The 16,661-nt window shown below is 43.0% G+C and overlaps 2 protein-coding genes across 3 annotated transcripts; both read left to right on the top strand.

Annotated features, from left to right (window-relative positions):
• The first annotated feature begins 1,234 nt into the window (after positions 1-1,234).
• Positions 1,235-3,614, top strand: LOC124006855 (NF-kappa-B inhibitor-like protein 1). The gene is given in 5 exon segments (XM_046317049.1): positions 1,235-1,855; positions 1,945-2,057; positions 2,248-2,310; positions 2,312-2,360; positions 2,452-3,614. Coding segments are annotated over 5 exon segments (1,089 nt in total). The 5' UTR covers positions 1,235-1,581; the 3' UTR covers positions 3,042-3,614.
• A 913-nt stretch (positions 3,615-4,527) lies between these two features.
• On the top strand, positions 4,528-16,164 carry LOC124007173 (V-type proton ATPase 116 kDa subunit a2-like). Of its 2 annotated transcripts, none has more exons than XM_046317547.1 (20): positions 4,528-5,240; positions 6,408-6,486; positions 6,919-7,019; positions 7,298-7,435; positions 8,030-8,124; positions 8,224-8,350; positions 8,465-8,547; positions 8,680-8,773; positions 8,920-9,132; positions 9,499-9,649; positions 9,869-10,008; positions 10,125-10,282; positions 11,252-11,342; positions 13,188-13,306; positions 13,436-13,646; positions 13,793-13,912; positions 14,010-14,129; positions 14,241-14,358; positions 14,487-14,658; positions 14,897-16,164. In XM_046317547.1, exons 1-20 carry the CDS (start codon positions 5,124-5,126, stop codon positions 14,997-14,999), a joined length of 2,550 nt encoding a protein of 849 aa, XP_046173503.1. In that variant the 5' UTR covers positions 4,528-5,123; the 3' UTR covers positions 15,000-16,164. The 2 variants fall into 2 exon arrangements, with proteins under 2 accessions (XP_046173503.1, XP_046173504.1); XM_046317548.1 differs by having other exon boundaries at positions 5,153-5,240; positions 6,419-6,486.
• Positions 16,165-16,661: the final 497 nt, after the last annotated feature.

The raw sequence follows: 16,661 nt of genomic DNA, 5'->3' as shown, positions 1-16,661 counted from the left end.
GGAACTTCAACAAAGTACTGAGTAAAGGGTCTGATTTCTTATGTAAATGTGATATTTCATGAGATATAATAACATGTGGAAAAATCAAGGGGTCTGCATACTTTCCGAATGCACTGTGTGCACTGTTTACTATTTATTAGACATTTTCAGATGAGTTATGATTAATACAAATGGGGGACGGCATTCAAATGTGTGGCGAAATCTGTGTTTATCAAAATTCCCTCACACACTCACATTAAAATGCACACACAGAGATACAAAATATTATTATTATCAAAAAGAGCTATCAGAAAGAGCTCTCAAAGTAATAATTTCACTGTACTATTTTACACCCATTGTACACGTGGCGAATAAACTTTGAAACTTGAAAAACAAATTGCTCTTGTAAAAAAAATAGATTAAGTCTGATGTTCCACATTTTGGTTATGTTATTCTGTTATTTCTGGCGCCATTGATGTTGGTGCCTGTGACAACAACTAGCTGCTGCCCACCAACACACCTACAACACCCACACAGAGACAGACAGATGCTCTCTCATAGCCTATATAGTATCCTCTTCCTGACAGGTGGTAAACTGAAAGGACCTCCAGAACAGATGCATTGCAGAGCATCAACACCCAAATGAGAGGAAAGGTGGAACTTGAGATGAGAAACGATGATCAGACCAAAATAATTTAATATAAAGATGTTAGGGGCCAACAAACAATTAAAAAGAGAAAAATACACTTGCTCAACAAACTTCAGCTCTATAGCTACATCATATGTTATGTAATTTATGGCTAAGATTTATATCCGTTGCCAACACACAATCAATCAATCACACAAAGTCACATTGCTATTTAAAGCAGCACAGGGGATCACCAGCTCCCCCCTGCTAAAGCAGTCTACCTCGAAAAGTATGGTCACTTGGATTAAAAACTGACGTTAGTTTTACCAATCTTCTTTTAAACACGAGCAATCAGAACAAGAGATTAAGATATCAATTAAGTGCAGTGCATAAAGTCAGTCATTTAACGTTTTGATTATAGCAGTATACCGCCACTTGGTGATTAAATACAGAATTACAACCCACCCGGAACTGAATGACTCGGAAGAAATATACAGGGGGAGTTAACGAGATAGGACATGGGAGGAATCTCAATTCAATTCTCACCGCGTCTTTCTCAACCCCCATTGGAAGAGAAGGTCAGGGAGGCGGGATCTCTGGCTTTATTATGCAATAGGTTTTGAGGATGCGGGAAATCGATTTGAGATTTTCCCATGATATTGACTTTGTGTTACATTGTTATTTGTCCGTGCTACCTCAAATTTGGTCGAGGTTAGAAGCATTAGCTAATCGGCAAACTAGCTAACTAATGGGGGATGCGAGCCATTGACATTGGCTTAATCAATTGAAAAAAGCCTTTATGCACCAGAGACGGGTAATAGGATTACGCCATCCATTTTTGGTATTTTATGACAAGCTATAGCTAGATATTATTTTTGTTGTTGTTGACTAGCTAATTTGGGTAGCTGAGTTATCAAACTACTAACTATTGTTGTTACAGCACATTACAGTAAATCACCATACAGAGGCAAGTCATGGTGACTCGTACACAGAAAAAGATGATAAAATACGTGGAAGAGGGCAGTTTAATGAAGCTGAAGTCATACTTGCGGAAACACTCCGACCTTGACGTCAACTTCTCCCAGGGGAAAAAGCGCAGGACTCCCCTGCACCTGGCCTGCTCGCTTGGTGATGACGCCATCCTCCGGCTTTTGTTGAAAAATGGAGCCGACATCCTTTTGAAAGACAAAAAAGGCGACACGCCTCTACACATTGCTGCTAACAAGGCTCTGAAACATGGCAAAATAGGTAATGGAATGCCAATATTAGCTACTAAACAACAAAAATATGTAGAATAATAAAAACATGCCTTAACCTTGTTCTTCTTCTTTATCCAGTATATGATGACCTCGTAGTGCCCCTTCAAAAGAGTTGCCCAGAAGCCATGGTTGCACCAAATAATGCAGGAATTACACCTCATGACCTACTGCAATGGATGAAATATGAGAAGGTATGAATGTCTCGGCCATATGTATGAGTTGCTAATATGTATTTTAGGAGAGTGCTGGGACATAACCTCGTACAACCATCCAGAAGTCTTGCACATTTGGTAACCAGTCTGGTAATTCTGAAGCTAGGGGTATGGTTGTATTGTCTGTACTGTACATCCCTGAGCACTGATTCTTTCTTTTCTCCAAAAGACTGCACCGAAGGGAAACTCATCTAAAGAAAAAGACGCTGAGAAAGAGTGGCAAGAGAAGCTTTTTTGGGGAATGCCAGGATGAGTTCTTTGAAACCTTTGGACCATATGATGGTAAGGTAGCAATATTTCACTCCTGAATAATCTGATTTCATTTAGATCATTGTCCATTTGTCTTTTCTTCTTTTTTTTCGCCCTCTTACAGCAGATTATTTATTTGAGGAGAATACCGGTGAGGAGGACTTTCAAGACTGGGCAGATAGAATTAGACATGAGTATGTCACAAAACGGCGTGCAGAAGCTCAAAGACTGGCATCCTCAGGCTCTCATGGGAAGAGGAAGAAAGGAAAGAAAGAGGCAGAGGAGGAGGAGCGTGCTAACAGAGAGCTGCATGAGCGGCTACAAAGGGAGCATGAAGAGTACCTGGCACGTGCTGCACAAAAAGTGGAGGAGACACGTCAGGGGAAAAAACAACACTATGAAGAGCGATGTGCAGCGACCTTCAGCACTGACACTGCAGCAGCAGTCACCACAAAGCTGAGTTATGGGGACATACCCTGGCCGGCACCGAAGGGTTCAGTGGAGGAGATGGTGGAGGTGATGTTGCATGGCACAGACAAGAAAGATGTTGCAGTGTTCCGTAAACTTCTCCGGCGCCAGCAGGCCGTTTGGCACCCAGATAGGTTTGCTCAGCGCTGTGGGGCCCGGCTGGAGGATGGAGACAAGCAGAGGATCCTGGACACTGTCACTGCTCTCTCACAGGAGCTCAATAGACTGGCTCAGAGCCTCCGGTGACAGTTTGACTGGAAATGGGCTTCTGAGGTGTTGAACAGTCTGTCATTTAGCCACGGCTGGTCCTTTATATGCAGCACAGTGGTTCTTTCCAGTGGAGGTCAGTTTTGACCAGTCAAAACAAATCTCCACTTGAAGCACCTAATTTATTGGATAAACTTGGCTAAGCTTCTGATATGTTAAGTGAATTACATTTTTCTCTGACTGTGTACTTCTTGGCACTAGTATAGGACTTTGTAAGAGATGATGTTGCTAGAGAAAATACATGTTTACAGTGCCTTTTGAAAGTATTCATACCATGAGTTTTAATTTCTACAATTGATTAAAAACAAATAACCTGTGATTTCTTAATTGCTTAACTATTGCTTGAATCAATACTTGGGAGAAGCACATTTGGCAGCAAATTGCCATTAATCTTTATGCACACCTGTGTGCAACATTTATCCATTCTTGGCAAATGTTATGCCGAGTTAGGGATCATTTGGACACTGGACATCAATCTTCATTTTTTTATCACTGATTTACAAAGTGTCAGAACTGAGAATATTTATACCCACAAATAAATGTTGAAACAAGTTGTGTAAAGCCTGTGTGCAAAATTATAACATCCAATACCACTATTTAGTAAACACTGTTTTTGTAATTGCTACTACATCAATAAAATGATCAAATCATGGTAAACCTGCAGAAAAAAATATATAAGTCATAAGACAGTTGTTACAATGATGTCAGAAATCCTGTCTGCCTCATTCAACATGTTACCCAACTGGATAGATTAGGCTATTTGGGTTAAGGATTCGGGTGATGACGAACTGAACAATTACACTCTACCCTCTAATCTGGTCTTGAAGGCAAAGTGCTGATGAGATCAAAGTGGGTTACGAAAAAAAAACATCACAGTAAGCAGTTTGATTGAAATACACTTGACTTAAAAATTATAAACTAGTGGATAATATTTGACTCTACCACCACCTAAAATCATCGCACAAGCCTACACAGACTAAGAAAGGGGAGATGGTCGGCCCGAATTTGAATGATGGAATTTAATAAATCATAGGATGCCTTGGTTGCCAGAATAGGTCCACATTGTAGCTATGGTGTTTATTAGTCCAGATGTATTAGTCCCCATACAGGCTATCAGAAAAGTGACAATTTCTTGAGAAGTAAATATAGACTAATACACATTAAATGGCAATTAATCTACAATTCTCCGTGTTTTTGGAAATGTTATAGAAAAATATATTGACTGTACCAGGCCTATTGGATGTGTTAATTTCTCTCTTGCCACAAGGGCTCATAAACGTTATCGAGAATAATGTGGTATTTGCGTATTAGTAATTTCGCAATCAAAATGTGGTCATATTTGAGTGTATAGACTATGGGTGTAGTTATACACTTGTAAGAATAACTTTTAAAACTAACGCCCTATGATAAATCTGAGGATCAGTGCTGAAAGAAAAATATCTGGCAACCAGTCGCAATCTGTCGATATAGGTGGCCGATGTACTGGGATCAAGGCTGTATTTATATTTACCCACAGTTTAACTTGTACTTTTTATTTATATGTATAATTTTGGATATTATCTGATTATATATATATATATAATTGTTGCTTTGCATAATGAGCAGTCTTGCCCAGCATTGCGACGGGGATAGAGTTGACTCGTTGTGATAGCGACAGCTATTAAAGGTACAGGATGACGCGTAGTATGTGGCTCGCTCGATAAAATATGTGCAAAGCGATAGAAGGGTTAGGGTGGGTTATAGTATATTCTTTTTTTCTTATATTTTAGGGGACCTAAGGATCTAAGAGCTCGAGCGCTATTATCGATTAAATAACTAAGACGGCTACTGTCACCAGGCAGAGTAATTCAGCAAAATTGAGAGAGCTCATACTCGATACGATGTATTAATTTTCGGAAACGTTATTGCGAAACGTGGCATAGTAGAAACCGACAGAGTTGTGTTGTCGCGTTGTTATGATTTATTGAACGCAAGCACCTAGGCAACTGCTACAGTTCACGTAGTGTAAATTAATAGGCCTAGGCCGGAGATTTCGTCAGCAAGGTGCCGGTGGCAGATAAGATGGTCTCGGTGTTCCGAAGTGAGGAGATGTGCTTGGTGCAGTTGTTTCTGCAGTCCGGTTCTGCATACGATTGCATAAGTGAGCTGGGAGAAATGGGTCTGGTCGAGTTTCGAGATGTAAGTACACCACCTGTCTGTCGAGCCTATCTACAGACTTGCAATGCAATAATACCAACACAAGTGTATATCAGTTAGGCCTGCTCAGTGCCTGTCAGTTGTCAATTGTGTCTGGACCAAACATGGACCAAACAACTTGTTTTCTGTGTGTGTGTGTGTGTGTGTGTGTGTGTGTGTGTGTGTGTGTGTGTGTCTGTCTGTCTGTCTGTCTGTCTGTCTGTCTGTCTGTCTGTCTGTCTGTCTGTCTGTCTGCCTGCCTGCCTGCCTGCCTGCCTGCCTGCCTGCCTGCCTGCCTGCCTGCCTGCCTGCCTGCCTGCCTGCCTGCCTCTCTGTGTGTCTGTCTGTCTGTCTGTCTGTCTGTCTGTCTGCCTGTCAGTCTGCATCTATGTGTGTGTTACAAGACTGCCAGTGCCCCTATCAGTAATCCTAAATGTGCCTTCCTATCATCATTCATCCTACATGTGTCTGTCTATCATCATTCATCCTACATGTGTCTATCATCATTCAACCTAAATGTGTCTGTCTATCATCATTCATCCTACATGTGTGTCTATCATCATTCATCCTACATGTGTCTATCATCATTCATCCTAAATATGTCTGTCTATCATCATTCATCCTACATGTGTCTGTCTATCATCATTCATCCTAAATGTGTCTATCATCATTCAACCTACATGTGTCTGTCTATCATCATTCATCCTACATGTGTCTGTCTATCATCATAAATCATAAGGTTGTCTATCAGTCCAGTTAATGTGATACTTATTGGCCAATTATTTGTCAAGGAAGTAGCACAAGCTGATTAAGCAAACCATTAAAAGCCTAATTGGATCACATGTCGTTGTTCCTCCTATTCTGTGATTGGCTGGTAGTATTGATGGAGGTCTCAATGCCGCTGTATGGTCTGACTAGATTCAGGGGCTCCAAAAACATCTTACCCAGGTACCTTGGTCACATGGTTTGTTTAGTCTAATTGAACTGACCTGGCCTAGATTTTAAAAGCAATGGATTTCGATCTTTCAAAATTATATGTTGATATTTGAGTGATACATTCTGCAGAATAGAAAAAAATGGACTGGAAAGGCATCTATTTGATCAATTCCATGGTGTGAGCATTGCTCCACCTGGCAATGTCACCTAACCACTGTGCTCCTCTGGTTTCAGCTCAACCCCAGTGTCAACTCGTTCCAGCGCCGTTTCGTCAGTGAAATCAAGAGATGCGAGGAGATGGAGAGAATTCTGGGTGAGGTCACTGAGATGGACACTAAAGCAGGACTAGTACCACCATACGTTTGATTTACTGGTGGGGTTTGATCAGGCTCTGGTCTACTCTACAGAATGACAGATTGCTTTTGGTAACAGCCATGCAGTCAGATTGAATTACAAGTCATGCTAAATATAGTGATGACAACAGCAGGAGAATGTATTATCAGCTAATGATATATATTTTTTTGCTGTGAAAGACTAGCTTTGTGCTAGATATAGATCTCAGTTGTTCCTCCACAAATATTTTTAGCAAGGCCTCTTTATGTTTTGATCAAACCTGTCTGGGTTTTCTAAATGTGGATGTTTCAACAGATTCCCATAATGATTGTGTGTTCTTATGTGCTCAGTCAGTGTTTGTTTAACTGATTAAACAATAACTTTTTTTTTAAACTTTTTTTTGTTTGGACAGGGTACCTTTTGAGGGAAATTCGAAAGGCAAATATTGCCGTGCCAGAAGATGACGAAATCTGTCCAGTCGCCCCTCCCCCCAAACATGTCCTTGAGATCATGGTAGGTCTGAGATGCTGTTTGTCATGTAAAAACAAGTGAGTGATGTGGTTGATGGGCACTGCCATTGAGTGCACTGTGTTTAGGTTGAATCACTCAGTTGGTAAATGTTTCAAGATAGTATCGAGCAGGGTTTAGGGTATTGATTTTGTGTTAATAATGGTTGAGGGGAACTGATTCCCATATGATTGCTGTGGTCAAGGGGAGTTGACCGTGTGTGGTCTCTCTGCTGTGGTTAAGGGGAGTTTTCCGTGTATGGTTTGTCTGCTGTGGTCCCCCAGGAGCAGCTCCAGAGGCTGGAGGTGGAGCTTAGTGAGGTGGCCAGGAACAAAGAGAAGCTGCAGCGGAATCTTCTGGAGCTGACTGAGTACACGCACATGCTGAGGATCACGCGCACCTTCGTACACAGCCGCTCCCGGGTTAGTGCCAGGTTATCATGTCTATTTACACCATACACTCTACTATCACATGACCTCGCCTCATAACTACCTCATGCCATTTAAGTAACACATACTCTTATCAGACTCACCCTTTGCTCTATTGCTCTCCCAGATGCATTTGTTTGTTGACAGTGACACCATGTTTTGGCTCTTGCTGTCCTCTCCATGTGAGTTCCCATAAACCTGGAATAAGACAGGGGGAAGCAGAGACCGTGCTGACATGATACGGTCACACCACGCGCATGAATGTCACCTGACTTTGATGAACAATGAACACAATATGTCAATTGGTCATGTGATTCCACAGCCTATGATGCATTGTTTTTAGCTTGCAGATTATAGGCTACACTTGACAATCGGTGTGGCAATGAAGTTCAACCATTATGTCTTAACTTTGCTAGTACAGATTTACAAACTATCTATAAACTAATAAATTAACATTTAAAAACTACTTAAATACAATTTTATTTCATCATTACCAATTTTTGAAAGAATTTCCAATTGTTTTTATTAAATCTAGGCTACTGGTGTTTGTGTGTTGATAATGCTAACCTGGCCTTTCCTTGTATGCAGCATGAGGCCTTTGGCCCCCAGTATGAAGAGTTCCAATCCATTGAGTCAGACTCTGCAGGCTGCACTGGTATGCAGAGACTGGGAGCCAAGCTGGGGTGAGTTTAACAGAGAAATAGACACTCACATTATGGGTAGCTAATCACATTCAGAATCAGCTTGAGTCCTGAATAGTAAAGTATTCCTCTTGGCTGTAGGTTCGTGTCAGGTCTAATCCACCGGGTGAAGGTGGAGGCCTTTGAGCGCATGTTGTGGAGGGTGTGTAAGGGCTACACTATCCTCAGCTATGCAGAGCTGGGTGAGAGCCTCGCTGACCTGGACACGGTGAGTAGAAATAGATAGATTCCTGAAATCCGTATTGCTATGTCCACCATATCAATTCATGTCATAATAAGAGGAATACTATAAGTGTTGTGTGTGTGTGTGTGTCCCTTTCAGGGTGAGATCAGCACAAATGTGGTGTTCCTCATCTCATTTTGGGGAGACCAGATTGGACAGAAGGTCCAGAAGATCTGTGATTGGTAAGTGTACTTTTTCCATCACAAAACAGACAAAATCATCCATTATCAGCATCAGATCGGCATCATCTCACAAGCCTGTCTGTCATTGATCTGTATCAGGCCACAATTATATTTGTTATTATTTTCTTCCAGTTACCACTGTCACCTTTACCCTCACCCTGAGAACGACGAGGAGAGGCCAGGTGTGATGGACAGCCTAAGGACACGCATCCAGGACTTAAACAATGTATGTATATGTCTCTGTTTTTATGTTGAGGCAAAGCCCAAACAATGTATGACAGAGGATGGCTAGATGATTTGCATTAACCCTAGTAACAATACTACATGCAAATGCTTGAACAACATCCTGTAAATGTCCCCTGGCTTCACCAGGTGCTCCACCGCACGGAGGAGTACCTGAGACAGGTGCTGCAGAAGGCCTCAGAGTCAGCCTTCACCTGGGTAGTGCAGGGGAAGAAGATGAAGGCCATCTACCACATCCTCAACCTGTGTAGCTTTGACGTCACCAACAAGTGTCTCATAGCTGAGGTGTGGTGCCCTGTCAACGACCTGACCAACCTGCGGGGGGCGTTGGAGGAAGGCTCGGTGAGTGAGGCTGTTGAGGATACTGTAGTCCTACAGATACGCACATCGACGTTCATGGGGATGAGTCTTGTCCTGTTTGATTTCCACTAGATTGGCCATATTGTAAAAGTTCATGGAAACAAAAATGTGCTTTTTGGTCTTAATTTAAAGTTACGGTTAGGCTTTACGTTTTGCAGTGTGGTTAAGGTTGGGGTTAGGTTTCAAATCTGATTTGATGACTGTGGCTGTGCCAGATTGTCACCTCTTTGCAGAGCTGCTTACAGTACGCGAGTCATTCCAATAAATGCTAACCGCCTACAGACACAGTGTTTAGTCAAATCTGACAGTAGTGTATAAATGTAATACATGGATTTTTTCCCTTATCAGAGAAAAGGTGACGCCACTGTACCATCCTTTGTAAACCGAATCCCAAGCAATGACACTCCGCCTACGCTCTTGAGAACAAACAAGTTCACCTCTGGCTTTCAGAGTATCGTAGAGGCTTATGGGGTTGGAGACTACAGGGAGGTTAGTCCAGGTGAGTACAAATACAGTTCACAGACAGACCTACAGGTAAGCTAGTTTGGAACACTTCAGACACAATATTTAGGCAAGCACGGCTGAGCACTTTTATAGCATTAGAAGTACGAAAAAACACTTAATGTAAGGCAGACAGGTCAGGTTGAGCAAAGTTACATAGGACTGAATGAAGGCCAGCAAAGTTGTCCACCTGATCATGTTTATCTCTGATTGGCAGCCCCCTACACCATCATTACGTTCCCGTTCTTGTTTGCGGTCATGTTTGGGGACCTTGGTCACGGCATGGTCATGGCATGCTTTGCCCTGTGGATGGTGCTGACAGAGAAGAGCCACAAACGCAAGCGCTCTGATAATGAGGTAAGAATGTTTAAAGGGAAATTTCTATCACACTCGACTGTGTTTTTGTGGTCATCTTGATTTTGTTGCGTAAATTGATAGATTTCCATTAATATTGGTTTCTGTGTTGTCCTTAGATCTGGACAATGTTCTTCGAGGGACGTTATATCATACTAATGATGGGCCTTTTCTCTGTGTACACGGGGCTGATCTACAATGACTGCTTCTCCAAGTCACTCAACATATTTGGCTCAGGCTGGAGTGTTAGGGCTATGTTCACAGATCAGCAGTGGACGTGAGTCTAAACTAACACACAAAAACATGCACAAGCATAGTACGCACGTACATTTTGTCAGTGTACACTACTGTTCAAAAGTTTGGGGTCACTTAGAAATGTCCTTGTTTTTGAAAGAAAACCACAAAACTGGCCTTTAGACTAGTTGAGTATCTGGAACATCAGCATTTGTGGGTTAGATTACAGGCTCAAAATGGCTAGAAACAAAGAACTTTCTTCTGAAACCTGTCAGTATATTCTTGTTCTGAGAAATTAGGGCTATTCCATGTAAGAAATTGCCAAGAAACTGAAGATCTTGTACAACGTCTCAGGAGTGTTACTACAATTCCCTTCATTCCCTGTCAGAACAAGCACGCAAACTGGCCCTAACCAGAATAGAACTGAAGATCTTGAGTACTACTCCCTTCACAGGGATGCCCCAGTGCACAACTGAGCAAGAGGACAAGTACACGAGGATCTAGTTTGAGAAACAGATGCCTCATAAGTCCTCAACTGGCAGCTTAATTAAATAGTACCCTCAAAACACCTGTCTGAATGCCAAAAGTGAAGAGGCGATTCAGGGATGCTGGCCTTCTAGGCAGAGTTGCAAACAAAAAGCCATATCTCAGACTGGCCAATAAAAATAAAAAATTAAGATGGGAAAAAACACTGACACTGGAACTCTGCCTAGAAGGCCAGCATCTCGGAGTCGCCTCTTTGCTGTTGACGTTGAGACTGGTAGATATTCCTTCATTATTTTTTTTTAAATCCGTTGCCAGCTACAATAGTCATTTACAACGTTAACAATATCTACACTGTATTTCTGATCAATTTGATGATATTTTAATGGGTAAAAATAAAAGTGATTTTATTTCAAAAAACAAGGATATTTCTAAGTGACCGCAAACTTTTGAACGGTAGTGTACCTGTAGTTTTCATTCAGCAGTAACTGGCTGAGGTTATTGTACTCTTCTTCACCTTTTATTCCAGAAATGAAACACTCCAAACAAATACTTTGCTCATCCTTGATCCTAATGTCAGTGGTGTCTTCGTTGGACCATACCCTTTTGGCATTGATCCTGTGAGTATACATGCACAGGATAGTTTCAGATGCTACACACAATTATACTCTTCCTTGTGTAACCGATGTCAAATGGCTAGCTAGTTAGCGGTGGTGCGCCCTAATAGCGTTTCAATCGGGGGACGTCACTCGCTCTGAGATCTGAAGTAGTTGTTCCCCTTGTGCTGCAAGGGCCGCAGCTTTTGTGGCGCGATGGGTAACAATGCTTCGTGGGTGACTGTTGTCTCTGTGCAGAGGGTCCCTGGTTCGAGCCCGGGTGGGAGCGAGAGGGACGGATGAAAGCTATACTGTTACACTTGTGCCTTTCACTGATCTCAAATATCCAGATTGTAACGAAGACTCAGGGAGTCAGAGAAGAAGGTGCAGTCAGTGAGTTTAATACGAATTAACATAAAGTGAATACACAAACAAGAGTAGCGTCTGAACATGAACACAGATACAATACTGCCTTGATGTTCAGAGAAGGCAGGGGGTGGGGGTTGTGGGGTACGGCATCAGCAACCACCGGCCTGAGGAGGGAAAAGTGAAAAGAAGGTGAGAGGTGGGCCACCAGTACTTAGCGGAGATGGATTGAATGATGTGGGGGATACCTGGGTGTGCAGCAACAAGGGATGTGTGCGCCCAGGTCAACAGCGAGCCCTTACCTGCGTGGGCACATAGGTGCGCTCCGGAGGGCAGGTAGTAGGTGCGGGTTTGGCGGAAAGTGATGACTCCCGCCTACCACCGGAGATGGATGATCACGGGGCCATCCCTCTGCTTTAGTGTATCCCGGGTTGGGAAGTAGTGGACACCGTTGAAGCTGGTGCCCCTACTGACCATAATAGGAACAGAGCCACAGCTGTCTCCGACAGTGTTGCTCAGCCGCGGGGAGGCGTGTGGCTCTGAATCAGAACGGTTAACGAAGCAGGGAGAGAGGCGATGGGAAGGTTAAATATCCAGACTGATGGCCATCGTGATGAGTGCAAGAGGGTGTCGTATCGGCATGCTAACTCCGTCTGGACCTCTTCGCACAATCCTCTCTTCATAAGGTGCAGCGCGCCGGCACATTCCAGACGCTGCATGCTGACACTGTATGGAAGTTGAGGGTGTACTTTGCAGCCGTCTGGCCATCCTGTAGTAGTTGGAGTAGGCACTTACCCCCCTCTCTGCCCTCCAATAACCGTGGCAACCTTGGACCTCTCAGTGGCAGGGGCTCCCATCTGATGAGCAAAATAGTGTGAGCACTGGAGTAAGGAGCCACAGCATTTCGATAGTGTCCCGTCATATTTTTCCGGGAGGGACAAACAGGCATCGCTGACCTGGCCGGACTGCTGAATGGTAGAGGATCCTCCGCTTGTTGGAGGTAACACCTCTTGAGGAAGATCTAGACGTTGAAGAACACAGAAGACCTCATCCATCACAGTCCCCGGTTGCGCCAGCTGGCTGTTCGTCGACCATCTTGGAGATGTCTCGGGTTGGCTGCTGCTTCCATTTTAGGAGGCAGTATTCTGTAACGAAGACACAGGAAGCAGGTGCAGTCGGTGAGTTTAATATGAATGAACATAAAGTGTATACACAAACAAGCGTAGCATCTGAACATAAACAACACTGCCTGATGGGTAACAACAACAGAATGCTAAATAAATGGGGAGAAATCAGGGAAGTGATGATGTCCAGGTGTGCCTAAAGATGAGGCACTGGTGTGCGTAATGATGGTTGCCAGGTGATGAAATGATGGGTTGCCAGGACCGGTGGTTAGTAGACTGGCAACGTTGAGTGCCGGAGGGGGGAGCGGGGGTAGACGTGACACAGGTATTGATATTGTCTAATGTTATGTTCATGTTATGCTTTGTATCACACCTACAGATATGGAACATGGCAGTGAATCGCCTGTCCTTCCTGAACTCCTACAAGATGAAGATGTCTGTCATCATAGGGGTCATGCACATGAGCTTTGGGGTGGTGCTCAGTGTATTCAACCATCTGTGAGTGACCAGTTAGTGGTTCCTAACAGTAGTCACGACTGTGGAATACAAAACATCAGAAAGAGTTCCTCTACATTTATATAAATTTGTTCTTCCCCTTCCCTTCCCTCTTCTCTTCCATTTATCCAGGCACTTCAAACAGAGGTTCAACATCTACCTGCTGTTCCTCCCTGAGTTTCTGTTCCTGATGTGTCTCTTTGGCTACCTGGTCTTCATGATCATCTACAAGTGGCTGGCTTTTGGTGCACGTGACTCCCGCCTGGCCCCCAGCATCCTCATCCACTTCATCAACATGTTCCTAATGCAGGGAGGGGACAACACCCCTCTCTACCCCGGACAGGTGGGTGTTAGTGACGGAGTCATGACTCAGAGTGTCCCCCCTGACTCTGGGTTTTCTCAGCATCTCTATCTGAATCTCTGAATGTCCATTTTGAACGTCTCTGTACATGTGGCTCTGTGTTTGACCCTGTGTATTTTGCTGCACAGACTGGGCTGCAGGTCTTCCTGGTGGTGGTGGCTCTGCTGTCTGTGCCTGTGCTGCTTTTAGGAAAACCTGTCTACCTCTACTGGCTGCACCGGGGAGGGAAGAGCCTGCGATTGCGCAGGGTGAGTATGGTGGAAAGAGTCGTGTCATGACTTTGTTACCCATGTGTTTTTAGTGAATAATATATGTGCATTTTAACGTCTGTTGTCTGTATTTTAGGGTTATGAGAGAGTTCGGCGCGCGAGTGAGGATGATATGTCCCAAGCACCAGCTTACGCTGATGATGAGGAAGAGGGATTTGATGACCTCATGACCAGCAGGGACAACCAGCCTAAGGAGGTCAAAACCGCAACTGTACATACATCTCATATAAACATTTGAGTAAGAGCAGCTGTATTTCAGTCATCACTGTTGCCTTTCTATCTAGTCAATGTGTTGTACATCTTTCAGTCTGACTTTGGGGACGTGTTCCTGCACCAGGCCATCCACACCATAGAGTATTGCCTGGGCTGCATCTCCAACACGGCGTCTTACCTACGTCTCTGGGCCCTCAGTTTAGCCCATGCTCGTAAGGATCGTACTCACTACACCTTTAAAAGGCCACCGGGGGGCAATTACTATCAATTACTGTCTCCATGTTCAGATATTGATTCATAAATCTCCCTCTTACTGTGTGTCCATCTACGTGTTTGTCAGAGCTTTCCGAGGTGCTGTGGGCCATGGTGATGCGTCTGGGCCTGAGGATGACCTCCAGACTGGGGGTGCTGTTTCTGGTACCAGTGTTCAGCCTGTTCGCTGTGCTCACTGTGTCCATCCTGCTTGTCATGGAAGGGCTCTCAGCGTTCCTCCATGCCCTCCGGCTGCACTGGTGAGTCTATCTGTATACTTAACTAAGTGATGCCTTACTGAATGACTCATTCAGTCAGTCAATCAATCACTCTCTGTTAATCACTCATCCACTCTCACATACTCTGTCATTCCCCAGTGGTCACCTACTCTGTATACTTTTTAAAAATCTTTAACTCTCTTCTAATTATTCACTCGGTCATTTATTCACGCATGTATTCGTACTGGTTATTTACATATGTGAATGCTCTCCTTTGTAGGGTGGAGTTCCAGAATAAGTTCTATCATGGGACGGGTATTAAGTTTGCCCCCTTCGACTTCTCCGCCCTGCCCTCAGTCTTTGAGCAGGACGGTTTACTGTGACCAGCGACAACCAGATTCACTGGATTTGAACAGGAAAACATGTACCAGGAAGGATGCTCTGAGTTAGAGCAAGATGGCACACTGATGAAGAGGAGAAACTGCAGAGCAGCGGTGGGATGACTTGTAGCAAAGTCTTTCAGCATATGACTTTTGACACTATTGGCTGCACTGACTTCCTTACATCATAATTGCGTCCATAACCAGCTAACCTCAATTCAGTGGGATTCAAAAGTTTTCATCTAGGTCTGTTGATATGTACTTTGTAATATTCTGGAGGAATTGATGCATCTCATATAGTGGTCACTTTAAGCCAATTTGGTGGCTCTGAGCATTTTATTTGCTTTTTGTAGAAAAATTATAGTCTATTTTAAAGCTAATTTATTACTTGACTCATATTCATCCGAGGCAACTTTAAAGTACAGAATAAAAAATATAGAGATTCAAAACATAAAGGACTAGAGGTCTTATCAAATATCCTGATTTCTAGTGCCATAACAATTTCTTCCCGATAATGACAAATGCGAATACCATTCGCTGCTAATTGTGCAGTTTTTCAAAGTGCTTATACACATGAATACAACTCTGAGGAAATAGTATTGTCTAATGAATTGTAAACTTGTAGAACATATGTTCCTCCGGTTTTGCCATTATACACTCCTTGTGGCATTTCGGGAGGATAAAAGATGACAGCTCAATTACCAGTTTTTGCAGAGGACATTGCCACAGAGCACTTTTCAAAGAACAATGCAGAAATGATTGTACAATAAAAGTCAGCATTTTCACTAATAACTCTTACTCTGACGATGCCAAATGTTAGGAGATACTTACACCAAGACAAATTGCACAGGCTTGAAACATTTGTTTAAATGTTGGTGGTGAAGGACATCCACTGAAGTTGACTTGAAGCTCAAATTATAATTTTTGTAGACATGAATTGGACTCTGACCATAGACTGTTTGATCCGTCTGGATGGTGTCTATAGTGAAGGGAGGTGCAATTCATTTGATAGTTGGTAAATGGATCACTGGTATCATCATGATTCATGTCATTTAGCATCATGTATTTATTTATGTCTTTTTAAGAAGTTAGGATCTTAATCCTTTTTTAGACCTAGTTTTTGGATGTGATGCACAAATGCCAGAAAATAAAGAGTCAATGCTCAATACCATGAATACAGACTAATCAATGACATTTTATAGATCTTGTAAATATATCTAATTTAATATGCCATGAATACAATAGGTATTCCAGGTGGCTGACTGACAAGTTCCTGTGTGGATTAAAGTTTTCTTCAGATTGATGCCATGTCCATTCACACTTTTACTGAAGTATTTCAGAGAGGAAGAGGCAAAGCGAGAAGTTTTACTCAGCTCAAAATCTGCCCACGAAAATAAGCCTACAAAATTAGGAATTTTTTATGGAGGTCAATGATGGTGTCAAATTTGGTCAACAAACAATGTAATTGCCAATTTTCCATGTGAAGGTTATTTGATTGAATATATGTTTTGTAATGGTTTGTGTCAGGACCCGGTTACAAACCCAGGTCTCCGGAGTGAAAAACAGTCACTTAACCAACTGAGCCACGAATAGTCGGCAGAACCCAGAAGATGAAGCAGACACAGCAGTACTTGAGACGGTGTATTTAATGAAGTAAAAAGTGAA

The sequence above is a fragment of the Oncorhynchus gorbuscha genome, linkage group LG20, assembly GCF_021184085.1.
Source record: "Oncorhynchus gorbuscha isolate QuinsamMale2020 ecotype Even-year linkage group LG20, OgorEven_v1.0, whole genome shotgun sequence".
Classification (NCBI taxonomy): Eukaryota; Metazoa; Chordata; class Actinopteri; order Salmoniformes; family Salmonidae; genus Oncorhynchus; species Oncorhynchus gorbuscha.
This window is presented reverse-complemented; position numbering and strand designations above follow the sequence as displayed.